This window comes from Mycteria americana, chromosome 3 (assembly GCF_035582795.1).
Source record: "Mycteria americana isolate JAX WOST 10 ecotype Jacksonville Zoo and Gardens chromosome 3, USCA_MyAme_1.0, whole genome shotgun sequence".
NCBI lineage: Eukaryota > Metazoa > Chordata > Aves > Ciconiiformes > Ciconiidae > Mycteria > Mycteria americana.
Genome location: NC_134367.1, coordinates 7280039 through 7296983, shown reverse-complemented (window position 1 = coordinate 7296983; position 16945 = coordinate 7280039). Strand labels below are relative to the sequence as shown.

Here is a 16945-nt window from a genome sequence, read left to right as displayed (position 1 = left end):
TACAGTCACCGCAAGCTTCTCCACCACCCCTGAGCTCTGTTTTCAGGACTGCTTTGGACATCCCATCCCCTGACTTCCCTCCCAACCTTTACAATACCTCCTGCTCTCCATCCAACACAGTGACACTGTCACACTAGTATCTGCGGATGTTTTGGAGGCTTTATGGGGTTCCCCTTAACTGAGCCTACCTGTTCTCTTTCTTTTAATGCAAAACAACGCAAGTGGAAGTCAGCACCAAGAACTGCACCTTTCAGGACAGACTGTCTCAGTCTGCTGGTTAACCCGTCAAGTGATGAGCTTGCAGAAAATGCCCAGGCCCCAGCTGGCACTAGGAACCAAGCTCTGATCCTTCTTCAGGATTGCACTGTCAATGGGCAAAAAGTTTGGGTAGAAGCCAAAAAAACCCAACCAAAAAGCTACCAGCAGATGTTGTAAGGTACCAAGCATCAGCATCACATCAGTATCCACAGGAAGCTTCCATACATTCCCTTCTGCATACAAGTATTTCAAAGTCATATAGCGCTTAGCTCACCTAATTGTCTGTACAAGAGATTAATCCATTTGAAAACGTCAGATTCCTTTGCTGCACTTCTGATAGCAAAGACCTAATCACTACTACTACATGAAACATAAATCCTCTACCACTATACAAAACTATTTTGCAATATTTAGAAGACTTGAGTAAAAAAGGAAGACATAATCAAAAAGCTATTTCCTGCACAACTTTAACAACTCAAAATGAAGTTGATAGCATTTCTTCATAGTTCAAACAGAAAAGACACATTTGTCAAAGCATGCAAAAGTCAAAGCATGAGGAGCGGTGTAAAATGTCAGTAAATCCTATGTATTAGCAGAGCCCAGAAGGAGGGAACGGAAGGGGACTGATCTGCTTTAGCGATGATACAGCCCAAATCTGGGGCATCCAACACATCCAGGCTGCGTGCAGCCATAATCCTTCTGTTGACATTTTGGTTGTCCTTCAGACAGGCAAGAAGGAGCCACACGCTGCCTGGCAGCCAAGGACAGTTTGCAGCTGCCACCAAGGCAACAAGCTCTTTTCCTGCCCTCAGACAGGATGGAGAGAAAAACTTACAAAATGAGAACAAAACAAACGAGCTGGAATTAGTGCCTTCCCCGCCCCCCCCCCCCCAATTCTCCTGCAGTTGTCTGATGAAAATCAAAGGCTTCTTTTAAAGGACTCATTTATCTTCTCCAAAAACATCTAACAGTTGAAAAAGAAAACATGTTCATCTTCACCCAGTTTAATCTGTCATACACTATTGTGTTTTTAAATATTTTATACATGAAGAGGCTAGGCAAATCTAACAAATCTAACACAGGTAACATGCACTTTCAGCTTCAAATGCTGATCTTTTTCAGATCAGCACAGATTATAATTTACCAACCAAGTTCTGCAAGGAGAGGTTATACCCTGGCCTCAGTTCAATTCTTAACAAACCAGCATATATATCACAAAAAAAAAAAAAAAAACCACCCCAAATTTATCCATATAATGAGTTCAGGCCAGATCCCCATCTAATGCATGAAATTACACTCATAACAGGAGACTAAGATCCTTTCAGGAAGGAATAAATATTCAAGTACAGTCCCAGAATTTTGCATCCAAACGTGTAAAACTTGGTGCAACCCTTGGTCCTGTCCACACCCATTTGCTCTCTCTGGACACACTTCTACTGACCTGACCTAGGAGATCCACCCCATGCACCTGAGGTCCCCCCCAGCCCTCCCAGCTGCTTCCTCCTCAGGGCATCTTTCAGACCATCAGCCTCCTTTCCCTTTTGTGTGGGTCATGAGAAATTAGCAATATTTGTCCCTCTTCAGCATCCTTCTTGTCATTATCCCTCCCAACCAACTTGCTACACTTCTCTGCTCTCAACCCTACACCCCCTTGCAGGAGCTGTAGGGAGGTTTCTGCTTAGAGCAGTGTCTTGGTTTTGGCTGGGATAGAGTTAATTTTCTTTATAGTAGCTGCTATAGTGCTGTGTTTTGGAACTTACTATGAGAATAATGTTGATAACACACTGATGTTTTAGTTGTTGCTAAGTAATGTTTGCACTAGTCAAGGACTTTTCAACTTCCCATGCTCTGCCAGGTGCACAAGAAGCTGGGAGGGGGCACAGCCAGGACAGCTGACCCCAGCTGCCCAAAGGGCTATTCCATACCATATGGTGTCATGCTCAGCACATAAAGCTGGGGAAGAAGGAGGAAGGGGGGAACATTCGGAGTGATGGCATTTGTCTTCCAAAGTAACCGTCATGTGTGATGGAGCCCTGCTTTCCTGGAGATGGCTGAACACCTGCCTGCCCATGGGAAGGAGAGAATGAATTCCTTGCTTTGCTTTGTTTGCATGTGCGGCTTTTGCTTTCCCTATTAAACTGTCTTTATCTCAACCCACGAGCTTTCTCACTTTTACTCTTCTGATTCTCTCCCCCATCCCACCGGGGGGGAGTGAGCGAGCGGCTGCGTGGGGCTTAGTTGCCGGCTGGGGTTAAACCACAACAAGCGGTAAGACATCCCTTCCCACAGAAAGCTCAGAGGACACAGAGGCCACCACCACCTGGTGGTGGTGAGCTACTGGGTGAGGCAGCAAATGAGTAAATCCGTTTCTCAAGGGACCTTCCTTGTTCACAAGGCCAAAGTACAACCCTGCTTCAGCTCATTTCCACCTCCCTCCTGCAGTTCACCCACACCTTACGGGTGTTAACATCGCAACAGGCCAAGCTGGAGCATTTCCGTTTAGTTGTTGAGGCTTGGTATTTGCAGTGGTCCGATCATAGTGGCACTTAACAGGTCCTGCACTATCAACAACCTACTGCAGCAGCAAATGAGAACAGCTGGGGAAGGCAGAAAAAAACCCCACTTTTATGCAACAGCTTTCCCAGAAATAGTCTCTCAATCTATTACTACCTGTAAATTAACTTTTAAGAAGAAACTATAATCAAATTGGCCATGAAGAAAACCATGACTTTCACTTCCCTAACAATTAACGCTTTCCCATCATCTCAGCACTGCACAACAGTCTTCCAGCCTATGCATACCATCTTAAAAGAAAAAGTTCCCAAGATCAGCTTCATAACTGCACTCAACTCCGGCACCAAGAAGGCAAGTTATCCCCTGTTGTCATGAAACCAAAGAGATAGTTTTCTTCTACACAACTTCCTTTCCACTTCTCCAAATCCCTATGCCTTCTAGAAAACTGACTGTCCCCTACAATTCAGGATATCCAACCATGCCATGCACATACTGAATAGCTGTATTGTTAAAAAAATACCTGGAGCTGAGATGCATAAAGACTTTTCAGGACAGAAAGAATTTAAAACTAAGTTTATAAAAGCCACAGCTGTAGAAGGGCACGAAAACACCCAACAAGTTTAGCTTTTAAAACAGAAACAAGCCACATCCGACCCTTCTTTGCTGTTCAGTAGAAAGACAGTCTTGATGACACAAGAACCAGAGGAGAGTCATGTCTGATGCTTTCTTCCTATATGGCACTTGAGTGCTAATTAAGTACATCATCAACACAGTAATCATCAAAACACCACTTAAGGTAAAATTAAGCTACTATTTACACAGGACCCAAAACAGATTTTGAACTAAACTACAAACAACATAAAAATATTAGACAAGTGAAAGGCATCACTTCAAACTTTTCCTTGGTAAAAGACCCTCTGAGAACAACTGGATTATTCCCATCAGTTTTAAAAAGGTAGATACTCAAATCCCTCGGCAGTAAATCAAAAACGAGTAATCTTGCTTTTTCAGTAAGTTGAACAGAAAAATTGTCAAATTTAGTGTAAGTGTAAATAAGTGTTTACAGCACTGTACTAACTTCCCTTTAGGTTTAACAATATGAAAACATCACAGTAAGATACATTAGATAACTCTGTTTTGCAAATAATTAATTTCACTTCAAAAGAGACAGGAATATCTAAATTCTCTTCGATTATACTTTACCGAAGTTACTAAGGAATCCTTGGAAGTTACTAACAAGATCAGAAAGCATCAAGCAGCAAAGCATAACACCTCCATAACACTTGCATAGTTTAGATGAGAAAATATCTGCAACTCAGACTCTGAATTTCAGAAGTTGCACATGGAACAGCACACCTAGCTGCTTTGCAGACTTCCTCATTTTAAGCAACTAATAAGCAGGTGCATACTCATTATTACATTTAGAAAATTTGTAGAGAAAACAGGGAAAATGTGGAAGGAGCAAACAAGAACTTCAATTAAAATTAGGACACAAACACAGAATAAATATAAAAGGTTAAATAAAAGGTTTGAGAAGCAATATCTCACAGCAGAAGGCAACTACCGCAAGTCAGTCGCACAGCACTGAGTGAAACAGAGATCCCAGAGAAGAGGATCGTATTTAGAAAGACGATGACTAATCCAAAGGCACAACAGTGCTGCAGCCCAGTGGGGCACTTAACCTCACACCCTTCCCATTTCAGATATTTGCTGCTGACAAATGGGGAGCCGGGTCAGGAAACCAAACAAGCTGAAAGCCAACCTAATTTCATAGTTACCTTCTAGCTGGACACGTTCCCTGCCCTGTCCTTTTGCACAGTCACAAAAACCACACAACCACAGCCAAGGATGTAGTTTTTCATTATAGCTGAGCTGACTGAGCTGTGACCTCACTTTCCCAACTCTCTCACAACTTGATGTCTTCTGTAGGGGTAGGTTCGGGGGTTTTTTGTGGTTTTGGTTTTTTAATCGGTTCATCTCACTAAAGCAGGTAACCATAGCTACAGACAACTGTTAGTGCACTGCAGCGGTAGGAAGGAGACAGAACATACAGTGCAAGGGTACAAACCAAAAGAAATGCTAACATGAATAAGAACAGACAGCAGAACTTACAAAAAAGGCCTTCAAAAGCATACTAAAAAAATGTAATCATCTCAAAGTTCTTCCAGTTAAAAAAATCATCTTGTCACAAATACAACTGATGTGTATTCTAACCATTTCAATAATAACTAGCCTGCTGTATGATCACAGTAAAACCAAGTCAAGGCAGAAAACTCACCTTCACAAAATTGTCAGGGAACATGCCCCTTTTGCCATTCAGCTCCCCTTCTAACCATCCTTCTTCTTCCAGCTTTTTCACATTCCTGATGATTTCCCCAACTCGGATCGTTAACTCATCATCATGCACTGCATCATAGTCATATTCCACGATATAGTCCACTAAAAAAAAAAAAAAAAAAAAAAACACACAAAACCAAAAAACCCACAGTGAATGCAACTTAGGCATGGAAATGCAACTTGAAAGCCATGCATGTACAAAAAGGTAGACGTAACGACAAATGCTAGGAACAAGTGTTTCCCTTACAGCAACACTCATTTGTGAATTGTAGTGTTCCCAACCATTCTGGAGAAGGGAAAAAAACTGGACAGTCACCTATTAGAATAAAGTAAATTTAGAAATATGAGACCAGGTCATATTTTGGTGGTGGTGGGTAGGTTTTTGTGCATGTGGTGGAAGGGATTGCTGGCAGTGCTTTTTCTTCCCCCACCCCGCCAAGTCCCAGCCCAAGATTTACCAATTATTAATTATTGCCCACAGGACAAGCATTTGTTACTCAACGCATATTTGGGGCCAAGGAGGGATAAAAGTTCAAATTGTGGATGTACGGTACATACATGCAACGTTTTGTTAATTCTCATACTTGCATCTGCTATTATATCTGCAAAAAATTGATTGCTGCACACACAATATTTTTGCGGGTTTGATCCAAGAAATGTAATACAGCCAGAAGGTGTACAACTGACAATATCCTACAACTTAATTTGCACAGACATGTAAAAGGCACCCTCCTTCAGATTCATCTGGTTTTGTATGCAGAATATTAAGCAAGCGAGCTTTAATTTTGATATAATTAAGTTTACTCAGCAGAGCATAGCAATGTATTTACATACTTGTCCATCTGTTGCACAAGATCCATGAGAGTTGCTTACTGACAGCTTAAGGCTCATTTGGCAATAAAAACCTCATTTGTTCATCAAGAAATTCTGTTTATGCCAGAAATTTCCACAAACCTGCAGCAATCAAATAATCTTTCCTCTCACTCAAATCCAGTCAGGACACCCAGGCACTACCAAATGTAACACTGTTCTCACCGAAAACTCCCTCTCCTCTGCAGATCACAACGCACGCGCACAAGGACGAGAGCACAACAGGGTTAAAAGGCAGAAATCCTGAATGGCTGTAAAAGTTTTTTCCCCAGTTTACTCCTTATTCTATCAGTGCATGATAATATTCAACAATTAACTCACAAATTAAGGAATCAAATGGGAGACAGTCTTTTTTCCTGGTATTGAACTTACAGCTCCATTAAATCAATGTATAATTCTGACCTGTGGACAGTCTTCATCAAAAGTGCTGCTGCATGCATGTTGCAACATAGCCTTTATCCCTCTGCTGCCTATAGATGAGGTCAGAAAACCCTTGGTAAAAAGCAGAACTACATGATGGTGCCATGAATACAACAGAAGCTAGAATGATCTGTCTGACAAACTATTTTCTGAATACACGCATTAACAGAGGAGCCAGTCAAATATAAACATGAAGACTTAGTTTTGCTTTTTTTCCTTTAAGGAAGAAAATTTGTTTTCCTCATTATGAACAGAAGTTATCGCCAGAGTTATCTGCTCGTGATACACACTCTGGAACTCCTAACATATGCTTTTTGTAGTGTATACATTTATTTTTGCCAAACGTATTCTCTAAGCTTGCTTCAAAGCATCATTATTTCCCTATTACTGCCTGCAGCAAGCATAGTAGTTTTGTCTTGCTTCTGCAGCGAATTGGTTTTTGAGTGGCTGACATGAAATATTGCCCAACAGATAGGAAATTCTGGCAGCCACAGATCATAAAGACAACTGCCATTCATCACCTACAGTCTGGAAATAAAAATGTCATCTTCCAACCAATTCAACCCAACCATTTTGGAAACTTACAAATGCATAAAAATGTAAGAAATACCCATGTTACATATTTTTCTCATTATAAATTCTGTTTTTAAGCACATTAGCAGGTATTATATTTCAATATACACACTACAGGACAGTTTTATGAAGTTAAACATGGAAAATGGATCAGAACACAGTGTCAGTCATGGTAAATGCTTATAGCATTGCAGTCTATGACTTGAACTGCCAAACACCTGGTCCTTTTTCCACAGAAGTAGTAGGTAATCATAGCCACACTATGTCAACATGAACTAATTACTTTAAAAGCTTCTTTATTTCCTTAGGGGAACATTTCTATATTTGTGCTTGAAATGCACAACACGTTCATTTTGGTCACCTTTACAGACTGTAAAACATGGACTCAGTCATGTCAACAACCAAAGGAGGATCTCGAGAACTTCCCAGTCATCATCCATGAGTCTGCGTTCCAAAGATAAATAGCAGCATATAAGTATCAGCTTTATTTTTGAGACTTAAGTGCTGAATTTCCTCTTGTATTTGTCAGTGATACTCAATACCACCCTCATTCTCATGGATACATATGCAAAACAGATCTAAACTCTGTTCTCTCACCTGAAAAGTGAGAGAGGTCACGGGGAATATCAAGATAGTTTCATCCCATACATTTTTTCAGGTGAGGACACAGAAACAGCAAGCAGCTACACATCTCTCTACTACTTGGTCCTCAAGAGGAACACTTACCAGTTTAGGTTTTCAACATTAGCAAGTAGCGGTAGATGAACTGCCCAGGTAATTAGGACTGCAGTGTAATGGGCAAGAAACCATTCTAATGTCAAAACAGTCCAGATTAAATAAACCTCTGAAAGGTCTTCAAGTATAATATTTACCCAAGCAAAAACAGTGTTCAGTGGTGACAGAAAGTGTTTTTAAGGAATCACAACTCCTTATAATAACAATAATTAGGAGCCATGTCAGTCCACGGATTATACTTCTGAATGCTTGAAGTAGTTCTGAATGCTTCTGAATTATACTACTGAATGTTTCAAGTTCTCACTTAAAAGCTTTACTCAAGAACAGATGTGACACTAAAATAAGTCAGCAGTAAGTTGGACTGCAGTAATATAAGCTGGTCAAAACTTTCAAAAACCAGAAAGTCTCAACTGGTAGAAGGTGCAGCAGAACACCTCAGCAACACAAACTACCAAAAATACCTATCTTACCTCCCCCTCTGCTTTTTACACAGCTTTCTCAATTTCAAACTCAATTTAAATCAATTATCTGTAGCTTAAAAGGCCATAATGACCAAGTCTTGGATGAAAAATAGTCTTCTCAAGCTTGAGCACGAACACTGTGAGGTTACTTGTGCTTTTCTTGCACATCCAGCAGGACCAAAGCTCACCTCAGAGGGAGACAACATTCTCCTGAGTTTTCACAGGCTGCATGGGCCATCACAAACCACCTCCTATACAGTGTGAAAAGAAAATGTCTTTATCCTAGATCTCTAACAAATAAGTGGCAACCTTGTTTTGGCAAGAATTCAAAAGATAAACATAAGATGTCACCTGGCACATCCTTCCAACCAAGGAAAGAGGGAAGGAAACAAAAAATGACAACCCATATCAGAGTCAGGTTGATTAGGGTATTACAGAAAATAAGTTATAACAGAGTGTAAGAACTGACAGAACAAATTTAGAAACACGGGACCAGATTCAGTGCCCTGGTAGCACTCAAGGGGTTGGAAGCTTTGTTCAATGAAGCATCAGAGGCAGCTGAACCTGTGCCACTCAAGAGCACCGGGGTGGTGATAGTGGGAATTAGCAAAGATATACGAAGAGGAAATCGTGCCTGACCAACCTGACCACCTTCCACAATGAAATGAGTAGTTTAGTGGACGATGGGAAAGCAGTGGACATTGTTTATCTCAACTTCAGCAAGGCTTTGGACACCATCTCCCGTAACATCCTCATACACAAACTGGTGGAGTACAGGCCAGATGAGTGTACAGTGCAATGGACTGAAAACCATCCAAAATGCCAGGCTCAAAGGGTTACGATCAATGACACAAAAGTCCAGCTGGAGGAGAGTTACCAGTGGTGTGCCCCAGAAGTCAGTGCTGAGTTGTTCAATATCTTCATTAATGATCCGGATGATGGGACTGAATGCACCCTCAGCAAGTCTGCAGATGATACAAAACCGTAAGGAGTGGCTGACAGACCAGACGGATGTGCTGCTATTCAGAGGGACTTCAACAGGTTGAGGAAATGGGCCAACAGGAACCTCATGAAGCGTAAAGGGAGATGCCAAGTCCTGCCCCTGGGGAGGAACAACTCCATGCACCAGTACAGGTTGTGGACTGCTTGGCTGGAAAGCAGCTTGGCAGAGGAGGACATGGTGGACACCAAGTTTACGTGAGCCAGCAACATGCCCTTGCAGCAAAAGAAGGCCAACAGTGTCTTGGGCTGCATTAGGAAGAGTATTGCCAGCAGGTTGAAGGAGGTGATCCTCCCCCTCTGCTCAGCACTGGCGAGACCCATCTGGAGTGCTGGGTCCTGTTCTGGGCTCCCCAGTACAAGACAGACATGAACATACTGGAGTGAGCCCAACAAAGGGCCAAAGATGATTAAAGGACTGGAGTATCTTCATACAAGGAAAGGCTGAAAGAGCTGGGAGAAGGCTCAGGGAGATCTTATCGATGAGAAGAAAACTGAGCAGTGTTCAGTGAAAGAACGAGAGACAGTGGACACAAGCTGAAACAGAAAAAATTCCACTTATACACACACACACACGAGTGATCAAAAACTGGAACAGTTCGTCCTGAGGAGCTGTGTAGTCTCCTTAGAGATGCTCAAAACCCAACTGGACGTAGTCCTGAGCAACCTCCTGTAGCTGACGCTGCTCTGAGCAGGAGAGCTGGACTAGATCTTCAAAGGTGCCTTCCAGCGTCAGTGATTCTGTGACTGATTCGAGCCAAAGATATACCTTAAGTGGCAGCTTTCTGTCATCCAGCCATGACAGCTTTCCAATATAATTAGAGCACCCAGACAGTGCTTTTTGAAGGTTTTGACCCATTTTCAGGGACAAGGGATCAATTAAATCAATGGTGCTAAGTAAAAAAATATTGACTGGACATCTCTGGGGGGAAGGTAGTTGGTTATAGCAGGATTTATGGGAGTGGTCTGTTCAGCTCTTGGTTTTGAGTAAGATGACAACCTGACTGTTGAAACAATAAAATGGACCAAACAACGTCAGTCAGCCCTGTCAACAACTACAGGCTACGTTGTTCCCCATAGCAAAGACAAAAAGTGTCCTATCTAACCACACTGCCTCTTTGACAAAATAGCTAACGCTGTTAGCCAACATAGCAACGCTGCCTGCATAAGGCATTCAGTCACTGCTGGCACAGGTGGACTCTCCACTTCTCCAAAACTTACACAACCGGCTCTTCTGCCAACCACATCCCAGTGCCAAAGCAGAAGGCAAGCCTCCCGATAAGCATGGCCACATAACACCCTGATTTTTCACTGATTTTAAACAAAGGAAGTCTTCAGCTACTCAGACTTTTTCTGAAGTTGGCTATTATAGGCAACTAAGGCCCTCTGGCAGCCCTACAAAAAAAAAAAAAAAACCAACATAAATAAATCAAGGAAAAGAGTGGAAAATATCCTGAAATTCTAGCATGCCTGTGTCTTCAATAGAAATAACCAAGTGTCAGACACTCGTCCAGCAAAGAGCATAATTTCACATTCTTGGTACTTTGTTCAGGATATTACAATAGTGTCAGAATCCAGTGACCTTTCTGTAGTAGCCAGAAAAAGACACAAACCAGATATAAAATAAATCTCATGAAAAACACATTTAATAGCTTATGAAGTGAAAAAAAAAAAAATCATTCATGGGATAACTGAAGTCTTTGCATATAACTCTCAAGCTATTCAGGAAGCCTTGCTGAAACTTGCAGCAGACCTGGAGGGACAAAGTCCAACACCAAAGCAGCAAGAAGAGCTTGAGTTGCGTGCCGTGCTCCATAAAGGTCTCTTCAGGCAGGTTTTAGGTCAGTTCAGATTAAAAGTCATTTATTGGAACAGGAAACTTGGAAAGTTGTGTGGCCTCCAGAAGCATCTTGCCAGCAGAACTGCAGTTACGCTAGAAACTGAGATTTTGCTTTTCCAATTTATCATAACAGACAGTTGCTAGATGCCTGAAACAAACTTTAGGTACTGTTATTTCCACTTGTACATCTATCCCAAAAAAACAAAGTTTAGTCTTCTATAAAACCAAGCTAACATTTTTTGTCATTATGTATGAATACATACACACAGCGTTACAAAGGTATTTAGTTTTATCACAGACAGCAAGCTTACACTAGAGACAAAAGACAACAGAAGACACAATCTTATCCTTTTAACTATCATACTTTTCTTCACAACTGTCTCAAAATCAGGTGTTGGACTGAAGGAGAAAGCTCCTTCCAATTGCTTTCCCCCAGAAATATTCCTACAATTTGTGAGATATAAGAGTTCCAGCTGTTTTAATAGTAATACCATAGTATACGTTTGGCCACTGAAGACAGATGTTAACACTGAAAAAGTAGTTCAGATGTTTAAATGCTGAACAATGAAAACACCTCCCTAAGTGTTAAACATAAGTAGTGGTTATAAGAATGTTTTTTTTCCACTTCAACACCACATAATTCCCTGTTACCCTGACGTGAGTCACTGATGACAACCCATATGCTCAAATAGAGAGAGCTGGTGGACTCCCCATTGCCCTTAAAATTCTAGCCCCTGCTTCCAAAACTGCATGAGTTTTGTCCTGCAAAGCTCTCCTGGTAAGACACATGCACAAGGTGAGCACCACGGTTTGGCAACCTAAGACATATCCCTCCTGGCCAAGAGCCTCCACTGCTCTGCAGCCAGGCTCCTTCTGCACTCTGCATCTGCTCCCGTGATGCACTCTCCTGTTTACAAAATGACCCACAATGACCATAATAACCAGTTCCCCAAAGATCAAAGGATTCTTTTGGGGTACAGATGTGGGTTTGGTCTTCCTCACACTGAGGAGGGAAGTGCCTCACATTTCCCACTATTAGGAAAACCACTCTGACCACTGGTCTTGTGCAAAAAGGTACCTCCCTTCCTTTCACCCCTCAACAGCCATCAGCACAAGAAACAGCCTAGAGACTGAACCTTGGACAGATGGAAACACTATATGTTTTTCCTTCTTTCCTTCTCATGGTGCCCAAGACAGCTACCTCACTAGTGGAAGGTGGGAAACCTGCAAAGTTGTACTTCCAAGATATCATAACCCAGGGATGCTGTAATCCCATCCTCTCTTCTGCGTGCATTCACATGGTCCCTTCAGCCTGCTCTACACTTAAATCGGTACTTACTTATACTACTGGTGAGTCAGATAAAGAGAAAACAGCCTGAGAGAAAACTATTTAGTGCCAACTTTCTGCAAGTTTATCTCCCTAAGATGGCTCACTGCAGGGTCAGAGGAGCAGGATTGCACCAAACACAGCTTAGATCAACATCTGCATCATTGTTACAGTCCGGATCAGGAGTATGCTTCTCAGTGAAGCTCCAAATCATCCTCATTTACCATGCTTCAGTTCACAATGTGGAGCAGTTCCACTGAAACTAAATCAAAGATATGCAGCCCAGGAACACGCTTAATGCATGCTAATCTTTAATAGGCATTAAGTCCATGGGATGCAACTAGAACTAGGATGATATAAAAACATCCAAAACATGCAATATGAATACCAGGTCCCTAACACCAGCAGTTTCCCCCCTACGGATCCACTCATCTTGCTCCTCACCACTTGCTGCTTTACACATAGCTGCAATCTGCCATGAGACCACATCCTAACATAATACATAAACAATACGAGGCCACCAGATTCCTGTCAACTCTAATGGTAGGGATGCAGTTCCAAGCTATTAAGAAATTGAACAAGGAGGGATTATATTTAACTAATGGAGAGCATGCAGTCTACACATTTGACAGCAGAGTTCACCACAGCCTTCAATAAGTCAATAGGTTTAAGTCACACTATACAGAACAGCAGACACTTAACCAAGCTGCGCCATGTGGAGCCACCATGTTCATGCTCCACGTGGAGGACTTGTAAAACAGTTGCGTCATGAAGACTACTGAAAGTGTCACTAGTAAGAAGTTCTGCCTTCATAGTAGCTCAAAAGGAGGTCAGGCACCTCCTGTACAGCCTCAGAAATAGCAGTGACACATAGCAGAGCCATTTCTACCTGTGCCTACTCCCAAATGAGCCATACCAGTCATGCCAGCTCCAGTCCTGGTAAACAGCACTCTATTGAAACAGTCATATTGCTTCCTGTTCCTAAAGCTTTGATCTCCTATATGCCAGCCAAGCAAGCTTCTGCTGCCACAAGGAAGAGAAGAGACAGAGGAGGCACTCTGCAGTTTAAGCTAATACCAACCTCATATATTCAAACATTAACTTAAGGTCTTGTTTTAAGCAAAGTGCCAAGAGCCATCAGGATTCTTTCATTAGTTTATAATAAAACAACACAATGCCAATGGCACTGAAAGATTTTCATGCTGTTCTACATACATTTTCTTTTAAGCATAAACAATTAATTCCCAATTTGCTGTAAACTGATTATTCCAGTAGTGGATTATTTCAAAGACACAGAACCTAAATCTGTAGAATTTATTAGCTCAGCTGCTGGGCAAAAAAAACATTGCTTTCAAGCAATAAAGACACCTTCAATACAAACAAATACACACTGCTGGACCCAAGCTGATTCTACATAAAACCAGCTCAGCTGTGTCCACCCAGACTCTGGGAGCACCACGAACACCCTGCTGCCACCCAGCAGGGACTCAGTTTGGATCCCAACAGGATTTGCTCCATTTGAAGCAACAGCCTTCATACTCGCTCCAACACACCCCACGTCTCAGAAAGCTCATTAGGTTTGATGCAGCATTAGATGAGCCATGGCAAGCAGCCACCATGCTGCAGAGTCAGGACAAATTCCCAAGAAGCCCTCTTTCCACTTTCTCAGCATAAGAGCTGGTCAGACAAGCATCATCCCCATCTGAGCTCGCATTCATGCAGCGCTGTGCTGGGGCAGCTCAGTCTTCTAGCCCCAGGCCCCCTTCCTCTTATCAGATTAAAAAAAATTCTTTTTAGAAGGGAATTTAAAAAAAATCAAAGTCTTTCCAATCAAAGACCATAGCACTGGTTTTCAAGAAAATATATCATTCTTCAGGAATACAGCGTATCTTTTCTATCACAAGTCACCACCAAAAAGGTGCTGGATATATGTGATGGTTTACCAGATCAGTTAGAAACTTAGTGAGTACTCTCCAGTGCTTACAGTAAGGGTATTTTATACTGTTCTAAAGATAGCTTTTAAAAAAAAAAAAATAAACGAAGTCAGAATAAACACACACATGGGGGGGGGGGGGAACCAAACAGAAAAAAAAAACCACACCAGCAGAACAAGTTTCAAACACACTGTTTAAGTCTCACAATACCCAGTATCACATTTGGGCCCTTGGTTGCCCAAACTTCAGCATCAGTAGCCCAGCTACTGTCAGCTTCCCATTTTGATTAAATACTATGAGCTTCAAGGGAAAAAAAAATAATTAGAAGAAGAAACAATTAGAAAAAAAAATAATTAGAACAAGCTGCAATAAAAGGTAGCTCTGTTATGTTGCTGAAGTATGAGGCCCCACCGCATTTTATACCTTCTAATGATAATGGAGACCTTATTGCATCCTTTCAGTATATAAAGGGGGCTTGTAAGAAAGATGGAGAGAGACTTTTTACCAAGGCCTGTAGTGGTAGGACAAGGGGCATTGGATTTAAACTGAAAGAGGGTCGATTTACATTGGACAAAGGAAGAAATTCTTTACTGTGAGGGTGGCGAGACCAACATTGGAACAGGTTGCTCACAGAAGCTGTGGATGCCCCATCATTGGAAGCATGCAGGATCAGGTTGGACAGGGCTCTGAGCAACCTGATCTTAGTGAAAGATGTCCCTGCCCAGGGCAGGGGGATTGGACTGGATGATCTTTGAAGGTCCCTTCCAACCCAAACCATTCTGTGATTCAGACACAAATATCTTTTGATGAGATTTTACCTAGGTTTTAGATATATCATAGAAATAAAAGAACGCATCAGTAACTGGCTTTAGCATGTTCTCTTTCAGAGAAAACCCGAGACTTTCACAGACTTCTGGTGATCCACAAGATCTGTCAGATCCCTCGTTAAGGTTTCTCACACTTCCGATTTTACATCTACAGCTGACAGGCAACTCTGCAGAAGTTGGCCAAACTGAAATTAATTTCAGCCACTGAACACTCCTCCCAAAAATACTCTCCTGCTGCTATGCCACTGACATCTCAATCATGAACTCTCAGACAGTATGATCCCAGCTTCTTTCGCTGTCAAAGCCAGTGATAGGGCAATTTGAGTAAAGTTTTGCCTTTTTCATCTTTTTTTCTTTCCATCCTGCAGTGTCTGCTATTTTTCCTTACTCCTTTTATAATTTGCTGTATGCTGCATCACCCCGTTCTAGCACAAATATTTTCTGATTAGAGCAACAATCCTTCTACAGCAATAGCTTGCCTAAAAAAAGGAAAATAAACAAAAATAGCAGTGTACCCATGAGACAGTTGAAAGCCAGGAGCCTTGGTTCTGTTAGCACAGAACTTGTCCATCTAGAAGCTGCCCTGGATCCTGGCATTTTTAGATTGGGCAAGTGAATGCTGCATTCTCCAAGAAATGACTCACCACACATTTTTAATAAAAGATTGTGTCTAATTTTACAGTCCAGTAAGAATGGCTAAAGTAATTAGGAAAATGAACAATTGAAAACTGTAAAAAAATGTACACTTTTCCTCCCAAACTATTTCAAGTAATGAGAAACTTACTGCATTCTAACAGTAACCATCTCAAACACTGCCTTCTCAAGCTGGCTCTGGTACAATTAGCAAGATACTTTGTGAAGGAAATTAAACAGCATAGCAGAAATCCTGCCCAGCAGCCTGTCTTGAAGCATTAAAGATGCAAACCATGCATGCCTCATTTTCCTACTCCAGGCTCCTGTAATTTTCTAGAGTGCATTCTAGTGCTTACCACTGTGTTTGAACACACTTGAAAAATTAAAAGTTTGTTGATTTTCACTTCCCTAAAGCAAATCATTCCCACACATACCCTCATAATTCAACTGTATCCTGTAGACTGTAAGTCATCATTACCAGCCAGCTGCAAAAAAAGTGGTTTAGTGACATTTCTCGCTGCAGGTACATTAAACCAGCTCTGGAAGAAGCGTCAAATCATGCCTTCTCCAATGTTCCAGAAATACTTGTCTGAAACTCTGTTGCAAACTTAAATGTTAAAATTGTGGATTTGATTTACCCCCTTGCTTCTATGAGCAGGAACAGCTAGATTCCTCCTTTCACAGCAAGAGAAGACATAAAATAGGAAGGATTAAAGTAAAATCTGTACCACCTACAGGTATTCAATACCACCTTGTAAGGACAGAAGAGGTCAAAGTGTTTCACCTGGGAAGTTCTGTTAAGCAGAAAGTTATACTTTGTGCTACTTGCTATTTCCTTCACTCTGAGTAGAGCTCACTGCAAGAAACCAGCCTGGAAATGAGAGGCGACGCCTGCAGGAAAGGTAGCAAATATCTTCACAAGCAAAGGTGAAAAACTGTTATTAATTTAATATGCAGAGAAAACCAGGGATCTTAGAGGGCACAGGGGAATGTACTTAAGAAAATGTGGTGAGCTTTTTTAACGTTATGACTCAGACACTGTTCCATATATAGATTTACGCCTCTTCCTCCATTCCTTCCCTTAAGTTAATTTTATAACATCTATTTGGCAAAACATTCAATGTGAGTCACAAAACACCAAATTACAAAAGCTGCTAAAACAAAGCCATGACAAAAAGCTCTGAAGAACAAAAAGATCATACCTCATTTAGATTTAG

General features: G+C 41.6%; 1 protein-coding gene across 2 annotated transcripts in view; it reads right to left on the bottom strand.

Moving 5' to 3' along the window:
* The window catches only part of CD2AP (CD2 associated protein), an 86445-nt gene that overhangs the window by 57336 nt on the left and 12164 nt on the right, over positions 1-16945 (bottom strand). Inside the window, exon 2 of one of the 2 annotated variants that reach the window (XM_075497790.1) lies at positions 5051-5211. The exons of the other annotated variant lie outside the window; for it this stretch is intronic. Within the exon in view, the coding sequence (XP_075353905.1) occupies positions 5051-5211 (161 nt within the window). The remainder of the gene's footprint in view (positions 1-5050; positions 5212-16945) is intronic. 2 annotated transcript variants of the gene reach the window in all.